This window comes from Festucalex cinctus, chromosome 3 (genome assembly GCF_051991245.1).
Source record: "Festucalex cinctus isolate MCC-2025b chromosome 3, RoL_Fcin_1.0, whole genome shotgun sequence".
Classification (NCBI taxonomy): Eukaryota; Metazoa; Chordata; class Actinopteri; order Syngnathiformes; family Syngnathidae; genus Festucalex; species Festucalex cinctus.
The window spans coordinates 18,601,591-18,623,188 of NC_135413.1; the positions used below are offsets into that span (position 1 = coordinate 18,601,591).

General features: G+C 39.3%; 1 protein-coding gene across 4 annotated transcripts in view; it reads left to right on the forward strand.

Moving 5' to 3' along the window:
- Window positions 1-5,102: 5,102 nt before the first annotated feature.
- The window catches only part of syt9b (synaptotagmin IXb), a 35,528-nt gene continuing 19,032 nt past the window's right edge, over window positions 5,103-21,598 (forward strand). The window contains exon 1 of one of the 4 annotated variants that reach the window (XM_077516386.1): window positions 5,103-5,594. In XM_077516386.1, coding sequence (XP_077372512.1) covers window positions 5,447-5,594 — 148 coding nt within the window. In that variant the 5' untranslated portion in view covers window positions 5,103-5,446. Of the gene's footprint in view, window positions 5,595-6,353; window positions 6,434-10,470; window positions 11,127-21,598 lie in introns of those variants that run through there. The other 3 variants (XM_077516388.1, XM_077516389.1, XM_077516387.1) reach the window with 3 other exon arrangements.

Here is a 21,598-nt window from a genome sequence, read left to right on the forward strand (position 1 = left end):
ACATTTTCTTCTTCTTCTTCTGCTATGAGATTCCATGCAGCATCCTTTTTTTGTTGTCCTTGTAAAGTATATTAATAACGAGAGTCGGGTCAGTGCGGGTCCACTCTTTATTTCTGTCTTCCCCGTCCGGCTGCCGCTCAGTACGGCAAGCGAGACGGGCACAACAAGCAATCGCGAACATCAAACTCACAATACATTACAGTCCTTATAAACGGGATGTGCCGTGTCATATATTATTTTGTGGTTTTCCACCTCCAATATAAACCTCTCATCGTCCATGTTCGCTGGTGTCTAAACCGTGAATGAGCACATGGCCCGGCGGCGCCCACGTCACGTTTTGCTGAAAAACTTGCGAAATAGGAGCTGGCGAGTGTTTTATTCTGAAAGGTAACCGGAAATTTATTTTGAAACTGCCTCGGTCTTCCTGTCCCGCTCGATGTGTTTTGTGCTAGCTTGCCATTTGCCGGAGGCCTACCGCTGCGGCGTCCGGCAAAAATAGAAAATAGGTCTATCCTTGCGGAAGGCTTGCGGCACGCCGCAGGCCTTCCGCAGTCGACACGCAACGCACCCGCAAGCGGTGTAAACTGCACCATTCGAATGAATGGAATCTAATTGCTTGCGTCGCCGGACCGCACCGCAACCGCACCGCAACCGCACCGCAACCGCAACCGGTGAAAACCCGGGGTGAGACCATGCATCTATCTATAAGTGCAATTTTTCCAACATTAACCAGAGTGTACAAATTGATGCCTACAAATTGGTTACACAATTAGGTTAAATGTTGTGCCCCATGTGACTTGATTAGGAAGTCCCATTACCTCGTTTAGGACCGTTTCTCTTGTTTGTTTTTATTATTTTATCATTTTTCTATTTCTCACCACAGAAGAGTTTTTGCTTCTTTTCGGTTCCAAGTAGATTTTCCCAAATAGATTATAAAATAAACGTGCACAAAATCAAAACCTGATTGTGTACTGTGTGTGCGTGTGTGTCTTATCAATTTATATTAACCTCTAAGCTGAACAAACAACTCACAAAATTTCTAAAGAGTACAACCTTTATTTTAATGAATGATCCAACGAGTTTGTCATCGGTTGTCCTGATAAAATTAGCATATATTGATGTGGTGCTCCACAGGCTCACTCAAAATTAATTTCAATATTAAGTTTGAGTCTCCTTCAATTAATGAGTCAATGTTGATATGTTGTTAATCTTGTCTATATATATATATATATATATATATATATATATATATATATATATATATATATATATATATATATAGACATGTGTATGTATGTGTGAGTGTGTGAACAGATCAACAGAACCATACAGATTTGTAATCCACATATACTGTAGCTATTCAATAAATTAGGTCATCACTGTCCACTTACAACTACAGTATGCTATGGATTTACTCTACCTTTTGATAGCCTCAATCCTAACAGTGTTTCATGAGCACATTGACCTTTTCTGTCAGTGATTCTTTCTAATTCTTGATGTTCCTTACTCAAGTTGTGTCTCTGTGGATAGTCAAGACCTCCTGCAGCCCCATCTTTAAAAATGTAATTACTGTGAGGCTCCCTGGTGTAACAAGGCTGAGGTGAATGCCAAGTCAACCACGGGTATATAAATTAATTAGGGGTAATGAAGCTACGATGCCTTGTTTTTACCTCACTGAGGCATTTGCCTTGTCATCTACATCCCTAATATTTCAAAGCAAAGCTCTCATTTTTTAGTCGTGATATGACCCAAATATGACAATACTTGTAGTACCAGAAACTTGAGAAGCCCACAACAAGGGCTTTATTTTCATGCGTGATGCACAGTCGAATTCTGCGTGTAGGCAGGCCAGACTTTTGGCAAGTTTTGGTATAGTCGCAGACGAGCACGCGCAATATGCCATATTAAAAAAAAAAAAAAAAAAACACACAAAAAAAGTTAAAAGTTGCCTTGATTAGCCTCTCATCAAAGTTTTTTTTTTCCATTTCCTATAAAAGGCAGTTCTTGACATGCTGGAAGAATAAACTGATTTGCATGTGGCAGGTAGCGGTGCGCAAAATTAATTTTTTAAGGAACTGCATGCATGACCTCCTTCCTCCCCAATTGCACCTGTGCGACATCCCATGTAGTGATCATCTGATCATGTTTAATGCTCACAAATGATTGTAAACTAAACATTTAGTGAGTACCTTACCTACCTAATTAGCATCTTGACATGCGTCAAGAGTCCATTGTTATAACAGAGAGAATCTGGCTACTTTTCAAAATAAAATATTTTCAAGCCTCCGCTAATCAATAAACCTGAAGTACAGTAAGTTTTTTATTCTTTCCCGGTAGCTGGCCACGGCCCAGTGGTTGGGGACCACTGTTTGAAATCATTGCAGAAATCAATTTATTAAACAAATCATTATTATTTTCAGATTTATTATATAGTAGCTATTTAAAATCATCCCACTGGCCATGTCACATATATGGAGGATGGGGGCCGGGAGTTGTGGGGGTGCACAGTCACGTACAATCATCTCAACTCAACTCAACTCAACTCAACTTTGTTTATAAAGCGCTTTAAGAACAGGCATTGCTGTATACAAAGTGCTGTACAAAAACATAAATATCAGTTTTGCTGTAAACAAGAACAAAGCAAACATTTTGAAGTGCAATACAAGTTTTTTTTCAAGTAAATACATTTTACATCAGTAAATAAATAAGAAGTACGCAAGAGAATAAAGAGATAAATAAATACATAAATAGGTAGACTAAAACTCATACACACCACAAAAGGAACAAGTCTCATGGTGCGGCAAAAGCCAAAGAATACAGATGTGTTTTAAGACGCGTTAAGACGCGACAAGTAGCCGCTTCATGCGTCTGCGAAAATGCCTAAAAATAGTTGAGCCTACACATATTTACACCGTACTTCACGGAAGACTTGGACATGGCACGAAAATAGAGCCCTGTGTGTTTAGACAGCGTGAAAGCAGAGCACTTGCAATATATTTTGGTTGAAAATTCATTTCATCATAGGGTCACTGACTATGAAAGGAACTCGTCTTTCAATGCCATGTCGATTCATACAAGATGGAGCCTTTTCCAGGAAATCTATCATATTCAACAGCGTACAACTTGTTTGTCCAGGCGCTGTCTCCTTGAATATATTGCCATATTGAGAAAGCTCCACCAGAGGCCATTGCCCCAAACCAAAGAGAGGATGAAATAGGCCAAAGGGTTTTTACAATTTTAAGCTGTCGAGTAAAAGACTAAGATGTTTAACAAGCTTTTCAGCCTGAAAAATGAGACACTGCATATGAACCATCGGCTGCCTTCTAAATCGTGGATCAGCAAAAGACCTTGTCCAGATGCCCACGAAAAAATTAGCCTATTTTTCCTTTTGATTGATTACCTCAATAGATACTCTTCGATCATGTTTATGGTCTCACTGGTGAATCCAATATCTTTTTCAATACACCCTACAAATGTTGGTAAATTATGGCCAGATTTAAATTAAAATAAGCAATAAACCAGGATTATTATAAACTTTTGAACTCTATAAACAGGTAAATTGTAAAAGTATGGGAATAATGTTTGACTACTGTAAAGAACATACACTCTTCAGGTGTGATTACCAATAAGCTACAACAGCACTTTTGGACAAACTTGAACATACAATATATGCAACCCTACAATGTCTTGTACATGTTGTCATACATTCGCTACTGCATTCCAGAGTTAGGATTCAGAACCAAGCTCATGACGCTTGTATCATTTATCCCTTCAACTTCATTTGATCAGCGGATGCTACTCTTTCACAAGCTATGAAGAACAGAGCAGCCGGTGTGGAGGTGAACAGATCTGTTGTGTAGCTCGGAGGCAGCTGGGCCTGGCTTTCAGCCTGGATCCGTCCCCCCGAATAATGAATTTGAATCACCCACAACTGAAATACAACAGAGCATCTGTGGAGTGAATTGCAGGTGCACCTTACATTACTGCTACTGAACCACTTTATTGCGTATTATGCCTCACTTCTAAGCATATGCCACAGAGATTGTAGGGGAAAAAAGCAACATGCAATTTTGCCTGATTTTCACTGTTTATGAGAGAGGCTGGCAATGTGATCTGTGCATGATTCGACATAGTATAAGGGAGGCTGGTTGTACTCAAATCTCAACAATGCACAAATGCAAAAGCAAATGTATAAACATTACCTTTTGGTCAACTGATACATATCAAATAAATTGTGTTTGAAGCAGATATGATATAGTCTCTTAACCAAACAATTATCATGCCTCGTACCATGAGAGCTGTATCATGCAACTAAGAAACTAAAGAAAAAAAAAATAAAATATATATATATATATATATATATATATATATATATATATATATATATATATATATATATATATATATATATATATATATATATATATGGGTGGTCGAGTGGTTGGCACGTCCGCCATTCAAACCGAAAAATGTATAAATACCGTTTTTTATTACTTTGTCCTTTACTATCAAAAACGTGTTATATGTTTTTTTGTTTTTGATTTTTTTTTTTTTTTATGCTGGAGCTAAATTATACATAGTGGATTTTATTTGAAGTATTATTCATTAAGCTTGGTGCCACAGTATTTTGAACCTGTCTGTATCTATTTATAACCCGACTGTGAGACAGGCATGAGCAGAGAGCTCTTTATTCGATTTATCAGCTCTTTAATGGCACATTTATCCATTGTGCTTGCTCTTTATTACTCCTATCAGTAAAGGTCAGGCACACGCATTACATCTCATTATTTAGGCCTCTAACCATCTGCAGCATGCAGGTGGTGAGGGGGACATACTTCATCACATACTTCATCACTTCACACAGCGCAATCTATATGGTCAGCACTGTCCCTCTTGTCATCGTATTAAAAATAAATTATATATATATATATATATATATATATATATATATATATATATATATATATATATATATATATATATATATATATATATATATATATATATATATATATATATATAGGGTGAGTGGAGGATACCTTGAAGGAAGAGGAGGGGGGATTTGATGGAGTCATATTAACTTCCAGTGAGTCTCAGCATCCAATTGCAATGAGAGGATGAGAGCACAGAGCATCCAGCCACTCATTCATTCGCAGCCATTGATGCTTTGGTGGATATCGAAACAACAAGGCAGGTTTGAGAGCATTTTTTGAGTATTAAAAAAAAAAAAAAAATCATCCCGAGGATGTTTTAAATTGGAGGAGTCATTAAAACCTACATTATTTGGAGCGTGGAAAATAACCCTCAAATCAGACAAAACTAGTTTTCGCTCGACCTCGCGGATGCGTCGCCATCCAGGGGTGTAGCCGCGCTGTCGTGCCTGTGGTGCGACTGAGGTGGAGGATCGGGCAGGGTGGCCGAGCAGTCAGGAGGATGCTGGAGGGCAATGCCTGGAGAAAGAGAGTATGAGATTTGTCGAAAGGCGCTCGAGCTGCTCTCCGACCTGTGCGCTAAAGGAGAGGTGCAGGACGACAACTGCTTGGATTTCACCTACTACTTCAGGGACCTGGCCAGACCTCGTTACACGGACTCTGGTAAGGCTCAACGCAGAGTTGACAGGCAAACTGCATGGATCCGTAAACTGTATTGAAGATCGTATATTCACAGTTGATGTAACCGATAACGGATCGTATTTATTTATTTATTTATTTTCACCAAATCACAAAACACTTGTTGTGTGTGCGCTCACAATTCTAATAACTTTACTGCTTATCAAACAATTAATGGCGGCTCATTTCATTCCAAATGTGAGAAAAGTGGCAATTGTGAACTTGTTGCTTGCATCTTTTGGAAGTATCATCTCACAGCGCAGCACATGGAAAGATGCTGGGATTTTTTTTTCTTTCTTCTTCTTCTAATGGACTCGATGAAGTAGAAAAGCCCCACCCAACATTCCTCTTAGCTCCAATAAGCACTTTACAGACATGGCTCCAGCAAAAACAAACAAGAGATAAAAATGCATTTGTTGCTCGACTCGCAGATAGATGCATTTGGCAGCTTTTTCCAGAAATGTTTTAACAGAATATTAACAGCGTGAGAAAGCCACTCTGAAAAAAACTTTCAAATAAGATTGTTGCTGCCATTAGAGGCAACGCTCATTTATTTAATTGATTAATTTCATAGTTTTGATTTGGTAGTAAAAGAAAAATAAATAGTCATTATTTGTATGTAAAAAACGTTAAATAAGTCATAATATTCAGATATATTCATTTGAATTAAAAACTTTATTGAAAAGGGGAAGGGACTTTTTTGTTCCATCATATGTTGTTAAGGGACACTGTTAATTGACGTACAGGTGGACAACAAGGAAGGAGCTTGTCCAGAAGACGTGCTTTTTTGTTATTATTCCCTTTGAGTGATTGTGGCCAATGAGGTAAATACTTGTCATTTCATTTCTTGTTTATTGTGAAGCATCTTTATTTTGTGTGCTAATTGAGCTTATTTTCGCTCTTTTTCTTAGTTCTGACGGCATTGTTAATGTGTTGTTAACATGTACAAGACATGTGGACGACATTAAATGTCAGTTGAAACCCAAGAACGAATTTGAGCCTTGATTGAACTCAAAGGGAGTAACAAAGATTGTTAAGTAAAACAATACAACAGGACATTGATTTAAAAAATAAATAAATAAATGCAAGCTATTACATATTTGTTCCATATATTGAGTAGATAGGTGTACATTTCTTGTATCTCTATGTCTGTGTTGCTCGTTAACTTTGTTAATTGACTCTGAGGCGTGGCCTTTGCCTTTTAAAAATGATACAATCCATCATTAAACATGAATGATGAGAAGGAATTTCAAGCTACCAGATTGGTTCCCCTGAGGAGCTGTGACCCACTTCCTCTTGTATTAGACTGCTCTAAATGCATGCACACGCAGTTTGATCCACATCAAACAACTGTCCTGTAAACTGAGAGGCTGCAGCCAGATAAGTACAGTACAATGAGTAGTTCTCTAATGTAAAGAAAAAGAGAAGGAAAGAAAACAATCCTGCTGGGATTATGTTGAGACACTCAGTCAAGTGATTTCACAAAATAAGATTGTATGTCACATACTACTGTACATACTTTTCAATTGGTCCATCATACCCATAATGTTACAGTTCAAGTAAAAACGACACTATTAAGCGTTTTTACAGTACCTTCTGCATTGTTATTACATTTGTGTGATTTAACCACACCTCTGTGTAAGTTGGCCCACTATTATGAAGCTAATAGGTCCCTTTACCCGATGGTCATTATCGTTACACCACAACACTGTATATCAAAAATAAAGCACTGATACTGAATTTAGAGAGGATGATTCCCCACAAATACGGTGGCTGATGTAAATGTGTGCTGCCTTTTGCTTGCATGTCACGATGACTGCATAATTTCATACATTTTCTGTAAATTAATTCACAAGACGGCTAAGCTTTTTAAAATAACGTGTCATGCCACACATTGCATTTGCATTGCATTGCAATGCCCTCTGAATTCTGGTGAGTCACAGGCTCAGTGGGAAAACAACAAATATAAACAGCAATTTCTGGTTGTTGTTTTTGGATAAACAAAAGCATTGAATGCATTTAGCACATGATAAGTTATGCAAATTCCTTTAAGAAGGTATGCATACCATCTCTACATTATCACACGTACATGCAAAGCGCATGTGAAAGCATGGAACCCAGGAAACATGCATACCGGTAAATTAAATAAAAATAAATATCCAAATTTTAATAAGAATTGGATGACCAGATTTTCAAAATTAAAAACCAGGACACTACAATTTCACCGAAAATCAAATACACAGTCCGATTAATTCTCACTAGGAATTCGAACAAATCTAATCGCTAGTCAATCTGATGACTTGTGGTCGTATTAATTGCTTCATCTAATGCTAAATGCTATCTTTGTTGACAGTTCAACAGCGCTAAACAAGTCAATGAAGTCACCATTGTTTTCAACGTTTTTTGTTCGGCAGCTATTGGAAGCTGTCTGTGTTGTTTACCTTGCGGTCACACCACAGCTCGCTCAGCTCGCATTTGTAAGTTCGTCAGTAACTGCAGCATTGGCCTAGTAGGACTATATTTCCCATGATTCTTTGACACGGAAGCAGGAAGTAATTCGAGTTCAGATAAGACAAAAACATGGCAGACCTGCAAGTGATTAGATGCAAATGAAAATGAGCAAACGTGAATGTGAGAGTAAATATGAAGGAATTTCACAGTTAAATACTTTTTTAATTGGTTGACTATATGAACCACTATGACAACTACTCTCAGGGTGTGGTGGGTGCGGAGTGAGCGTGGTGGATGTGAAGGTAGGACCCAATGGCGGAGACACATGACGGAGAAAGAAACATGAGGTCTTTATTGTCGACAATCAAACGAGAGGACGGGACGTGAGAGGACTGATTGCCAAGACTGTGACGAGGTGAGGGAGGACCGGACCGTGGACGACTAGACAGAACGTGGACAGACTTGACAGAACGTGGACAGACTTGGCATGACGTGGGGAGACTGGACTGGACATGGGGAAGCTTGGCTTGACGTGGGGCGACTTGGCTTGGCTTGACGTGGGGAGACTTGGCTTGACGTGGAGACTTGGCTTGATGTGGGGAGACTTGGCTTGACGTGGGGAGACTTGGCTTGATGTGGGGAGACTTGGCTTGATGTGGGGAGACTTGGCTTGACGTGGGGAAACTTGGCTTGACGTGGGAGACTTGGCTTGACAACAATGATGACGGCATCAACACGACCAGACACGACAGGACAGGACAAGCCAGATCCTAACGGAACAATGCTCCCACACCGAGTGAACACACAGCAGACTAAATACACCACACTTAACGAGACACTAACAAGACACACCTGGAAGACACAATAGGCTGAGGTTACTGATTAGCTCAACATACAGGGAAAGGAAGACACACACAGGTGGACGAGGTTAACTATGACGAGACAAGGGGAGACAAACCAGACAAAAGACAACATAAACACTGAAAATGAAACAAAAACCCAATCCCACTGAACTGAAACATGACAACTATGTGATTGACGTACATTTGGCCGAGATAACTGGCTTGACGGGATATTGGGACAGGACCTGTGTAAAAGTAGGACAAAAATAATGGTGCTAACAAAATCCGCCAGACTTGGGACATAAGGTTTAAAACTGAGACTGTCCTGTTTAAACCACAAAGTCTGGTCACCCTAAACAAGTAGACATTCCACTGATGAACAGTTTAACTGTATGTATAAAGCACCCATGGAGAATAGCATCTCAATTGGATTATGAATTGAATATTCTAGAACCAACATATACCAGATCTTTTTGTAAATAGGCAACTTTACTTCGAATCTGACCAATCACTGTACGTCTCTGTCAAGAAAGGGTGCATGTCTATGTGAATTCAACAACTATTGCAGTATTTTTGCTTTAATCTCCATTCGTTCTACATAAACAAACAAAGCAGCGTGATTCATTGTTAGCTGCTGCTTTTTGGTCGGAGCCCTTCTGAGGAGTCGTTGGGATCAAAGGGATATGTCAGAAACAAATGGTTGTTGCAGCTCTAGTTACTGGCCTCGGGAATGTGTTGCAACAAATAGCACAAAGCAAAACCTTGTAGCCTGTAATTGTAATTAGGTTAACACCAGTCCAGGCAGACAGTCTTCACACTTTTATGTGTTACTATCCTTTAACCTATAGTGTGCAGAAGAGTAGGAAGTCACATACTATTGGTTAACTTTGTGGATGAAATGTAGCAGTCTTTATTAGAAAGATAAACTAATCTTTCTAATCCCACGCACAGTGCTGACATTTCTTGAATTGCCCCAGTTGGGAAAATAAAGTTTTAATTGAACTGAGACCAAGGAACATTAAGAATCCCCCCTCATCCCCTTCACACACCTTAAATACTACATTAAATGGACAATACCCACATGGGACTTTATGTGTTTGCATGCTCCCGAACATTTAATGCTAGTCAATGGTTTTATTGCGTAACTGTTAGATTATTGCACGTCTCCCTGTGTTCACAACAACAATGCAACACTTCTTAAATTCACATTTCTAGATAAGTTCACCAGTTATTTACTAGACTTTCCACTGTTTTGATTGGCTGTATTGAATCAGCTGATAGTTGCCTATGCTGTTAATTTTGTGATTGGCCGTATGTCATAATTCATCAATCTGATTACATCATTAATTTTGCTTGTTTGTTCATAAATAAATTGTTCATATTCAGATAACACTCTTTTTTTCTTTTTTTTTCTTTTTACACTATTCTTCGGGACATGATAGACATTAAGGGTGTCACGATTTCGATTTTTTATCGAAATCGATCGAAATTACGTCACGATTTCGAGCATCGAAATAGAAGAGAGGACACTCGATTCGATGCCCCCCCCCCCCCCCCCCCCCCCCCCCCCCCCCGCAGAACGTGACGTGGGCGTCGCCGGGCCATGTGCTCATTCACGGTTTAGACACCAGCGAACATGGACGCGGAGAGGTTTAATAAATTGGAGGTGGAAAACCACAAAATAATATATGACACGGCACATCCTTTTTATAAAGACTGTAATGTATTGTGAGTTTGATGTTCGCGATTGCTTGTTGTGCCCATCTCGCTTGCCGTACTGAGCGGCAGCCGGACGCGGAAGACAGAAATAAAGAGTGGCGCTCGCCTTGAGCACGCACTGACCCGACTCTCGTTATTAATATACTTTACAAGGACAACCAAAAAAAAGATGCTGCATGGAATCTCATAGCAGAAGAAGCACAGACTTTCTGTATGTTTGTCGTTGTGAAATGCCACATGATCGCGCGCGCACGGTCCCGCGAGATACGTTGGGAAGTGGGCGGCGACGGAGCTGCCGGACCGCAGCTGTGCGGAGCTGGTGTGGATTGACAAAAAAATTGACCCGTCCGGAGCACGCAGTCAAGACGCAACCGCAGTCAGTGAAAACCCGGGGTTAGCTGACTTCTCCTGCAGTCATGATGGCAAGCGCGGACAGACACAGCAATGGTGCTTCAAGCCGCTCCCGCTTCTCTCGTCACCAGTTTGGAAACATTTTGCGTTCCCGGTGAGTTATGTCGACAACGTTCACGTTGTCGATAAAAAGACCACAGTTGCAAGATATGCTATGTGCGCGTACTGTACTCGGCCACGGGAAACACGACAAACATGACGGGACATTTACGCAGGCATCACAAAGATTTAGATTTATCAAATTCAACTAGAAGTGGGAAAACAACGGTCCAACCAACTATTTCATCCTCATTTACAGTGAAACTTCCACACACTTCAGCTCGCGCGAAACGCCAGATCCATAGGTCTATTTATAGCAGCAGACCTGCAGCCTTGGAAAACGCTGGATTCAAACATTTAATTAGTGTACTTGAACCACGCTACAGTATGCCCAGCAACTGTAAATGTTGGGATATAGTTTGTTCAGGCTGTATTTGTTCCATGACTTTGGATACAATATATTTTTTGTTGTTGTTGCACATTGCACATTATTTTAAGAGGAACGCACAGCACACTGTTGTAACCAAAAACAGTCAATAGATGGCAGGCACCCACTGTGACTTTTTGTTTTTGTTTTTTTATTTTTTATTTTACACTTCAGTAAGAACAAGACGGTTAACTTTATATTGTAAATAAATTCTTTGAATTTGATCATTCCTGCCTAATGTCAATTATCATATATTACATAAATTTACACAAAAATAATATGGAAATTGCATCACCTATATGTAGCCGATCTTTTGAAATAAGATTTACTGTACAATGAATAGAACCAATGATCATAGACTAGCCTTAGCCTACAGAAGCATATGCCTCTGTGTTATAAAGTGGGGGAGCGGAGAGAAAAAAAAAAAAAAAAAAAATCGAAAAAAAAATCGAATCGTGACCCCAAAATCGAAATTTAAATCGAATCGTGGAGTTGGTGAATCGTGACACCCCTAATAGACATTGACAAAAAATGGTAAAAACTAGGGCTGGGTATTGATTGTAATGTCCTGATTCGATTTTGTTTAAATTCACAAAAGTTCAATTTGATTCAATTTCGATTTTTCTTGGTTTGATTCGCTTCACTTCAATCCAATATTGATTAATTATGGAACATCAGTTCTTCTTAAATATCAAAGATGTGATAAAAACTATTCATGAACGTAACACGTGTTATAATCACTTAGGTTTTACACATGCATTGACATCAACAAGGATGAGATGAACATATTTTTCAATTTCAATAATTTTAAATAAAATTTAATTAAAATGATTCTGAATTGTTTTAAAGTGCAATAAGTCAGGTCTTTTATAATTGTAAGAAAATACATTTAAATTCATGTAAACCGTTTTCAAGAAAACAGTAAGATACTCCCCAAAAATGTGGCCTTTAAAATTCTCTTTTCTTATGAATTTATGGAGAAAAGAGATCAGGCTCAAAAGGGAAAATATTTTTTTAAATTTTTTTTTATTAATTGTTCGATTTTTTAAACCCATCCCTAGTAAAAATTATTTGAAAAAGGACCCAAATACACAATTTGTCCATCCAACCATATTCCGAACTATTTATTGCACAAGAGTCGCCAGGTTGCTGGAGCCTATGCCGAGTTGCTGGAGCCTATCCCAGCTGTCTTCGGGCAGTAGGCGTGCAGGGTACATCCTGAACTGGATGCCAATCGCAGGGCACACATAGAAACAATTAAAATCACAGCAGGGCTGGTAAAAACAAAAAGTAAAAACAAAAACAAAAGTAGCAAAATAGGTCACAACAAAAACTTTAGGCAGAAACTAAGGAAGCACAAGAAACAAAAATAATAATAAATAAAAATAAGTGTGGACTTCTGCAAATATATATATATATATATATATATATATATATAACAACGCTAACCATGAGATGTGTTCAGGACATGACATGATACAAGGACAGGCACAGATGTAGGCTGTATTTATTCACAAGAAATGGGACACAGGTGGAGACAATCACCATATTAAAGGAAACATAAGGACAGGAAGTAATGCTTCTGAAACAAGAGTGGATGTTTACTACACGTTAAAACATTGAGACTAAAAACTGAAAACTTGCTGAGTGGTGATCGATCCCCTAAAAAAATCCTGATTGTGTAAAGCAGGCTTCCTCACTCCTGGTCATTGAGGGCTGGAGTCCTGCAGGTTTTAGATGTTTCTGTCCTCCAAAACAGATTATTCTAAAGATCTGGATTGCTACCAGGCTTCTGCAGAGCTTGCTGATCAGCTGTTTATGGGAATCAGCTATGCTGGAGGACTGAAACATCTAAAAGCTGCAGAATTCCGGCCCCTAAGGACCAGGAGTGAGGAAGCCTGGTGTGAAGCATACTGCATTATTTACCATGTGTAGCATCCATTCTTTGTTTTCTGAGGGCATATTGTTGAAATGTCCCCTGTGCCGGGGTTTGAAAAAGCTGCCTCTCTGATAATGAAAAACTACATTATTATAATTGCATGCAAAGTATATTTTTGTTTGCATTTTACAGCAGAGCTTGTGTGAGAAATTATGAAATGACATGTGCGGCATTTGCAAATTCCCTATGTTTGTTTTCTCCAGTTATTACATTCCAATGCACTTTTGGTTCATCTGAGACTTTTTTTTTTCCCATATGTGCCATGCAATTGCCTAGTCACCATTTTAGAGTGTACCTCATAGGGATAGGTGGTTACAGTGTAGGAAAGGGAACTAAAAAAAAAGGGAAAAAAAAGAAAAAACGTTCATGAAGAATATGATGATGAGTTTTGTTGACTCTGAGAGACACTGATTGCAGATTTTAATTGGTTTTTGGTTCTCACTGAAATTGAATTGTCATTATAGTGCAAAAGAGGAAACAGTCATTAACATGGGAAATATGTTTCTTTAGAACTCTGCGTTGCATTAAGTTTGTTTTTACCACTTTCAGAGTCACTTTATGATTCAGGAATTCATTAAATATTTGTAGAATTTCGTCATTACGCTCTTAATTGCATTTTGAGGTACAATTTTTCCCCTCGGCAGAAGAACATTATGCAGATGCTTCCCTTTGGACTCACTCTCCTATGCCCTTTCACTTCACTTATTGTCTCTTATTGACCTATTGCTGACTTGGCTGCTGCATCTTATTGAGCTGTTCTCGGAGGTTGACTCTTGGGAGGAGGCACTACAGTACAATCTAATGAGATGGCATGAAAAGGAAAAGCTCTCTCCCTCTGACAGCAGCAATCTCCAGGAAATAATAAACTGGCCTTAATCGTGGGATTTCATTAGCTAATCCACTCCTACAGTCATATGTACAGGAAAGTAAAGCATTGCTTCTAACTCCTAGATGAAGTGAGAGCAGTGAAACAGGGTTATTCAACAAGTGTCATGTATACATCTTGGCATGAGAGCAACGCCATTGTGCCAAAATGGATTACAGTACTTAACGCACTTCAATGTTTGATTTTCCACACCCACATTCTGAATCATTTTCTGTGCTGCCTAATTTTGCAAATGAGCTGTTTATCAATTTATTTAATTGCATAAGTAGCTTATGTGATTTCTGATTAAAAAAGTGTGTGTAACTTAATAGTGTTTATTTAAGATGAGTTGATTGGTAATGACTCGCTAACACTTAAAGTGTCATTTGTGAGAACAATCAATACTAACACTGCATATGACACTAATAACCATAATTCACCCCTACCCAGAGCTGCCGTAGCCAAGATTCGGCGCTCCCCTTCAATTGCAATTTATATGTTTAAAAATATTAATAACTTCACTCATTATTATCATTATACAGCCAAAAATCCTTATGTCACTTGTCAGCAAATTCATCAAAGGGTCTCCTGTCGCAGGGAAGACAATTTGTCTACCCTACCCTACCCTAACCTCTTCATTGAGAAAAGTAATATTTAATGTTGCCAAAGAAATCATCCATCAAGCATTTCCCACAACCGTCAGCCCTCACCAGCACAATAGAAAAGTAGCAGCATGAATATAAATAAAATACAATGAAAGCATAAAAATAAAACAAAATGAAAGTTTCAGTAATTACTTTTATTTTAATTCACCCATTAAAAAAAAAAAAAAAAAAAACAAAAAAAACATCAACATGCTTAATCTACTGTATCATGGAAATTTAGACCGCTCCCCCTCCCCTCTCAAATGCATGGAATAATAGTCTTTTTTTTTTTTTTTAACTGTGCCTGTCCCAAGATGATTTGGTATGTCAAAAAACAAAGCTGTTAGTACAGATAAGAGGAAAAAAAATGAAGAGAATTGTAAAATGTTGCTTTGAATTGAAGCTAAACAGTCAAGATATCATTTCGAACTAATAACATTTCTCAAAAACTATAAGCGACACAGGATCAAATAAATGAAGAATGATGCTGTAGGTCCAAATCTAATTCAAACATCATTGACCAACAAATTCAACAAATTCAACGGCAAATCCACCACTGTTCACCTCATGAATTTGTGAATCTGATTCTAATGTCAGTGCCTCACCGCATGCCACTAGTAGAAGTGCATGGAAGTGGAATTGTTGAGTCTGAGTAGCTGTGAGAAGTATTTCAGTGCCATGCCAGCTGGAGATGATATGACCTTGGGCCAGGAGTTGATTGTTGGTAGTCATGGGGATGAGTGAGTGCCGACTCCCAACCAGCATGCTGAGGAGCGGAGGTGTGCTGTGAGAGATCACTGGGGATGTCATGAAAAATATTCCAATTTCACTGAGTCCAAAAATGATTATTTTGTGGAGAGTAAACAGACATGACTTGACTTCATTTCCTCATCTCATCATTGACCGCATCTTCCACAATTGGCAAGCACTATTTAAGTGTTTACAATTTTTGTGCCAATTTTTGATGGTGTTCCGTTAGATTTTTCAATGTGAAATAGGTGCTTTGTATTAATAAGGGTTTGGAAACATTGACATCGTAGCCCGTGTGCTAACCTACCATTTTTTAATGATTAAAATGGGAAATGGGGTGCAGTTATAATTAGTGTTGTTCCGATACCGTTTTTTTGGCCCCCGATACCGATACCGATACGCAGCTTTGCAGGATCGGCCAATACCGATACTATACCGATACCTAAGTTTTTTTTTCCCTGAACATGAAAAAGCTGTCCTGCCATTGATTCAGAGCATTCAAGGGCCAATAGGATATCTTAGATCAGCATGCAGTGAGCATGGCACATATCAGTGAATGTCGTGCACCAGCAAGACACAAGATGCTGCATCCAAAATTCAATATTAGTGTTGGAATTAATGGCATCGGCATGTTACTTGTGAGTAGTCACCGATACCGATACCACTGTTTTAATGCAGTATCGGCACCTCTGCCAGTATCGGTATCGGAACAACACTAGTTATAATGTGCTTTGCCTACACCATATGGTGCCCAAAGTTCTTTACAAAGCCTCAAATTCACCCATTCATACACCAATGCAAGGCTGCCACCATGCAAGGTGCTGCAAGGTCCACGGGAAGAAAGATATAGTTCAGTATCATGCTCAAGGATACTTCAACATGGCCACAAGAGTTGAGGATCCAACCCCCAACCTTTGGGTTGGGAGACGACCTCTCTGCCACTGAGCCATTTCCACACAAAGATGAGCACAGTGATGAGCTTGCACATTTTCCAGATGGAGATGTGAAGCAATCCATCTGTCAGGTTACTCAGCTTACACTACCAAACACCAAATTAGCTCATTGGCATCATTAGTGAGACACTAACTGGCAGCAATAACCTCAGAAAGAGGCTGCGATGCATCAAAAAGGTGAAACAGTAGACATTATTTTTTGAGATGTCAACTTTTTGGGACCTAATGGGACCACTAAATGTTAAAATGTCTCAGATTTCTTTACTTCAGTTGACATATATTCTTCTACTGCCCATTTTTAAAAGAAAAAATTGTTACAGAAATGATGAAAAACCTTCCTAAAAAAAACAAAAAAAACCAACACTTATTAATTACGCTTTTTAAAATGTGAGCAATGAAGAAGATGCATCAGTCCAAGTGTGAAGTGTGGACTGTCGCCAATCAAACAAGCAGTGAAGCCTTTTAAACTTCTGCGGCATTTAAAAATATTGGCCTGATTTATTATTATGGTAAATTATGAAGATGCTGAAGCGCTAAATCGCATGTTTACTGTAACTGAACGTCCATGCTGTTGATGGGCATGCTTATGATCTATCTCAATTGCAAGCTTTTATTAAGATCCCAAATAATGGCCTCTGAACTTGTAACTTGTAACATGGCCTTCAGTCTGCTTCAGAGCCTTCAGTCGCTCTGCCCCCGGGCTCTGGAACATTCTGCCCACGGACCTCCGAAACTGTGACTCTCTACACCTTCAAATCAAAACTAGAAACTCACCTATTCTGGACTGCCTATTGTAATGCGTGGAGGCTGATTTTGCCATGGACGGCGAAGCAGGACAGCAACACAAAAAAAAGGGGAGAGCAACTTACGTTAACAACATTTATTTTAAACTAACAACAACAAAAAAGGAGCGGGCTCGACGCCACCACGCATTACAAAAAGACCGTTCAGGGAAAAATACGGGCAATACAAAAAAAAACATTCATCTCCAAAAAGACAAAAGGAAAAACTACTAACACACAAAGAAAAGAAAGCGCCACCTTGTGGTGCGGTGCCACACTGTCGATTGTTACACTACTCCATTTAATGTTTCCTGCCAGTTTATCCATCCTATTTAATCCTTTTTATGTCTTTTTTTATTATTATTCTTTATTTATTTTAATTTTTTTCTGCCCATTTTTTTTTAAGCATCTTAGTTTCCTTTGCCCTGTAATGTGTCCTTGAGTGTTTTGAAAGGCGCTGATAAATTCAATTTGTTATTATTAACTGCAGCTAAGGCTGTTTGAAAGTGCTATATAAATAAAGATGACTTGACTTGATTTGACTTGACTTGACACAAAGTCAACATTTAATTTGATTTACTCCACCCTGATTACATGTGATTTGGATGTACATGCCCGTCCTGCACAATATGTTTAAAACATAGGACAGAACACTTGGAAAACTCCTCCCATGGAGGCCAGCAATAATTGTCACTGTGTGCTAAAATGACCCAGACACAAGGAAATGCAGAGTTGAAAGCAGTGTTGCCATCTGGCTTTTCAAAAAACGTTTACACAAGCAGAAAAGTTTTGCCAGCCGCCTCTTATTTTGTTGCGCTAAGATGGCAAAATCCTCTGTGTGTGCATTAGCACCTACCTTTCAGATGTGGGACACTACAATTTTTCTCAGGTTTGAGAAATCAAATTGCGTGTGCTGTTGGAAATGTGACTATGTGAATATAATACAATAGCAATATTGCCTGTTTGGCAGTCACGTTTCGAGTTCAAAGATCTTCATCCACATCATTTTGTATGAACAAAAGTTTGCAGCCATTTTTGTACATCAATAAACGACCTTCTTTGATGTGGTAATATCTAATTGTTAAGTTACTTTTGTGTTGATAAACCTGATTTTAGATTCTAGATTTGTTCTCACTGTAAAATGGCATTTATTGGACAAGGTTTTAGCTTGGTAAACTATAAGTAGATTTGATTTAGTCATTGAATACTAAGCAATTTAACCAACAGGCCTAGACTGTAATGTACATATTGAATCTAATGTTAAAGTGAATTTGCGTGTTTTAATTCCCAAATGTCACTCTTAAATATGAACTGAACTAATGAATAAACTACTAGTATAATAAATTAATGAACACAACACAAAGAAACGTTCATCTAAGGACTTTGTGGATTTTGTAATACATACACAAGCCACCAAAAAGTCTTTTGTACCAAATACCAGAAATGCATGATGAAACCATAACATAAACAAGAAAAAGCTTTTAAAACTAACCTACCTGACCTAAAATACAGCTCATGTATTGAAGAAAGATCCAAATACATAGGAAAAAATACACCATGTGTGTTGTAGAAGTAATGAAAAAGAAAGAGCAAGGAGCAAAGAACGTTTTCTTTGAGCATGAGAATGAGCCTGGCCTGCCAGCTCAGCTGCTACATGAGCTTGGACCTCCATGTTGCTCTGATTCATTCCTGGGAACACACTACAGAAGCAGCGCAGCGAACTCCACGGGCCACATGCCCAATCGCATTACATTAATCAAATTCTCTCGAGATATGTAATGATGATTGTGCCATCTTCCAGTATACTGTCGCAATCTTACTGATTAGTGGAGCTACTGAATGTAATTAGCTGCTCTGAGCTGTATAGAACTGAAGGCTTTGATTACAGACTTCAAGCAGACGTTGAAAATGGAGACACCCTGTGGCTATGGGAAAGTGACAAGTGTGTTTATTGGTATTTAAAATTAAGTCAAATGAGAACGGATTGATTTCAATATAAACAACGTTACTATGAAGAGAAATGTTATTGGCACAGGTGGTTGAGTGGTTAGCACGTCCGCCTCAAAGTGCTGAGGACGCAAGATCGAGTCCAGGCTTCGGCCTTCCAGGGTGCAATTTGCATGTTCTCCCCGTGCCTGCGTAGGTCTTCTCCGGGTACTCTGGTCTCCTCCCACATTCCAAAGACATGCATGACAGGTTAATTGGGTGCTCGAAATTGTTGCTAGGTGTGCTTGTCTGCGCGGATGGCTGTTCGCCTCTGTGTGCCCTGTGATTGGCTGGCAACCAGTTCAGGGTGTACCCCGCCTACTGCTCGAAGCCAGCTGGGATAGGCTCCAGCAGCCCCCGCGACCCTTGTGAGGAGTAAGTGGTCAAGAAAATGGATGGATGAATGGAGGCTGTGTCCTCGATATTAGTACCATAGGAGTACATCCAGCCAACACTGTTAAAGACACACACTGCGCCGTCTCATTCAGCTCATCCCAGCTGGAGCCCTGGTCAGAGCGGCACACAGTGTACTGTCTTGGATTGGCCTCATTTCACACAAAGTTGGCTATGCTTTAACGCTCATTCAAATTTGAGCATGTTCTTCTCACTGTTGACAATGTGAAAATGTGAGGAATTGCATTGTAGGGGTTCAGCATGTCACGCTATCCCAGCCACAATTCACATATCTATCTATCTATCTATCTATCTATCTATCTATCTATCTATCTATCTATCTATCTATCTATCTATCTATCTATCTATCTATCTATCTATCTATCTATCTATCTATCTATCTATCTATCTATCTATCTATCTATCTATCTATCTATCTGTGGGTCAATAATTTGGGTTTATACTAGTGTTGTTCCGATACCGTTTTTTTGGCTCCCGATACCGATACCGATACCCAGCTTTGCAGTATCGGCCGATACCGATACCATACCGATACTTAAGATTTTTTTTCCTCAACATGAAAAAGCTGTCCTGCCATTGGTTCAGAGCATTCAAGGGCCAATAGGATATCTTAGATCGGTATGCATTGAACATGTCATATATCAGTGAATGTTGTGCATGAGCAAGTCACAAGATGCTGCATCCAAAATCCTATATTAGCGTTGGAATTAATGGTATCGGCATGTTACTTGTGAGTAGTCACCAATCCCGATACCACTGTTTTTATGCAGTATCGGCACCTCTGCCGATACCAGTATCGGTATCGGAACAACACTAGTTTATACTATTGTCTTTTCAGGGAATTACAGTGTAATCGGTTAAGATTTTACAGTTTTTCTCCCATAGGTTTGGCACATTTCTTGAAGCTGAATTTACATTTTCAAAATGCCATGGACAAATCCCAAAACCACCTTACAATTGGTGTCAAGTGAATGGCATTCCTCATTGCTCTCATTAAATTGCCAATGTCTTAGTACATGTCTCAATTGCCTCAGTAGATCTGTGCAGATGGTGGCGTACATTTAGCCAACAGTTAGCAAAATGTGCCCACATTCAGCACATTTACCAAATGAATAGATTTTGCTGATCAAACTGGATTAGCTGTTTTTCAGTCTAATGGTTGTCCTCTCCAAAACTTGTCAGCAGGATTTCAGTGTGTAAGTCATAATATGCAAAATCATCCGTTCAATTGTCAAAATTAGTCAAGCATATCACAGTGTTAGAGGATGGTTGAGACATTCACACCGTTTTTTCCCCCTTGCTGCATTGCAAGGGAAACTATCCACTGCGACGTGGATATTTTGGCCAAACAGAGAGCAGCGTATGGATGGCCAAGAGAATGAGGAGATGGCCAAGAGCGAGAACATCCATCCATTTTCTTAACTGCTTATTCCTCACAAGTGTCGCGGGGGTGCTGGAGCCTATCCCAGATGGCTTCGGGCAGTAGGGGGAGTACACGCTGAACTGGTTGCCAGCCAATCGCAGGGCACACAGAGACAAACAACCATCCACGCCTAGGGACAATTCGGAGTGACCAATTAACCTCCCATGCATGTCTTTGGAGTGTCTTTGGAATGGCACGGGGAGAACATGCAAACTCCACCGTGGAAGGCCGAAGCCTAGACTCGATCTTGCGTTCTCAATACTGGGAGGCGGACATGTTAACCACTCAACTACCGTGCCAATGAAATATTATTTATTTCACTGAAGTTTCTTTGTGGAAAGAAG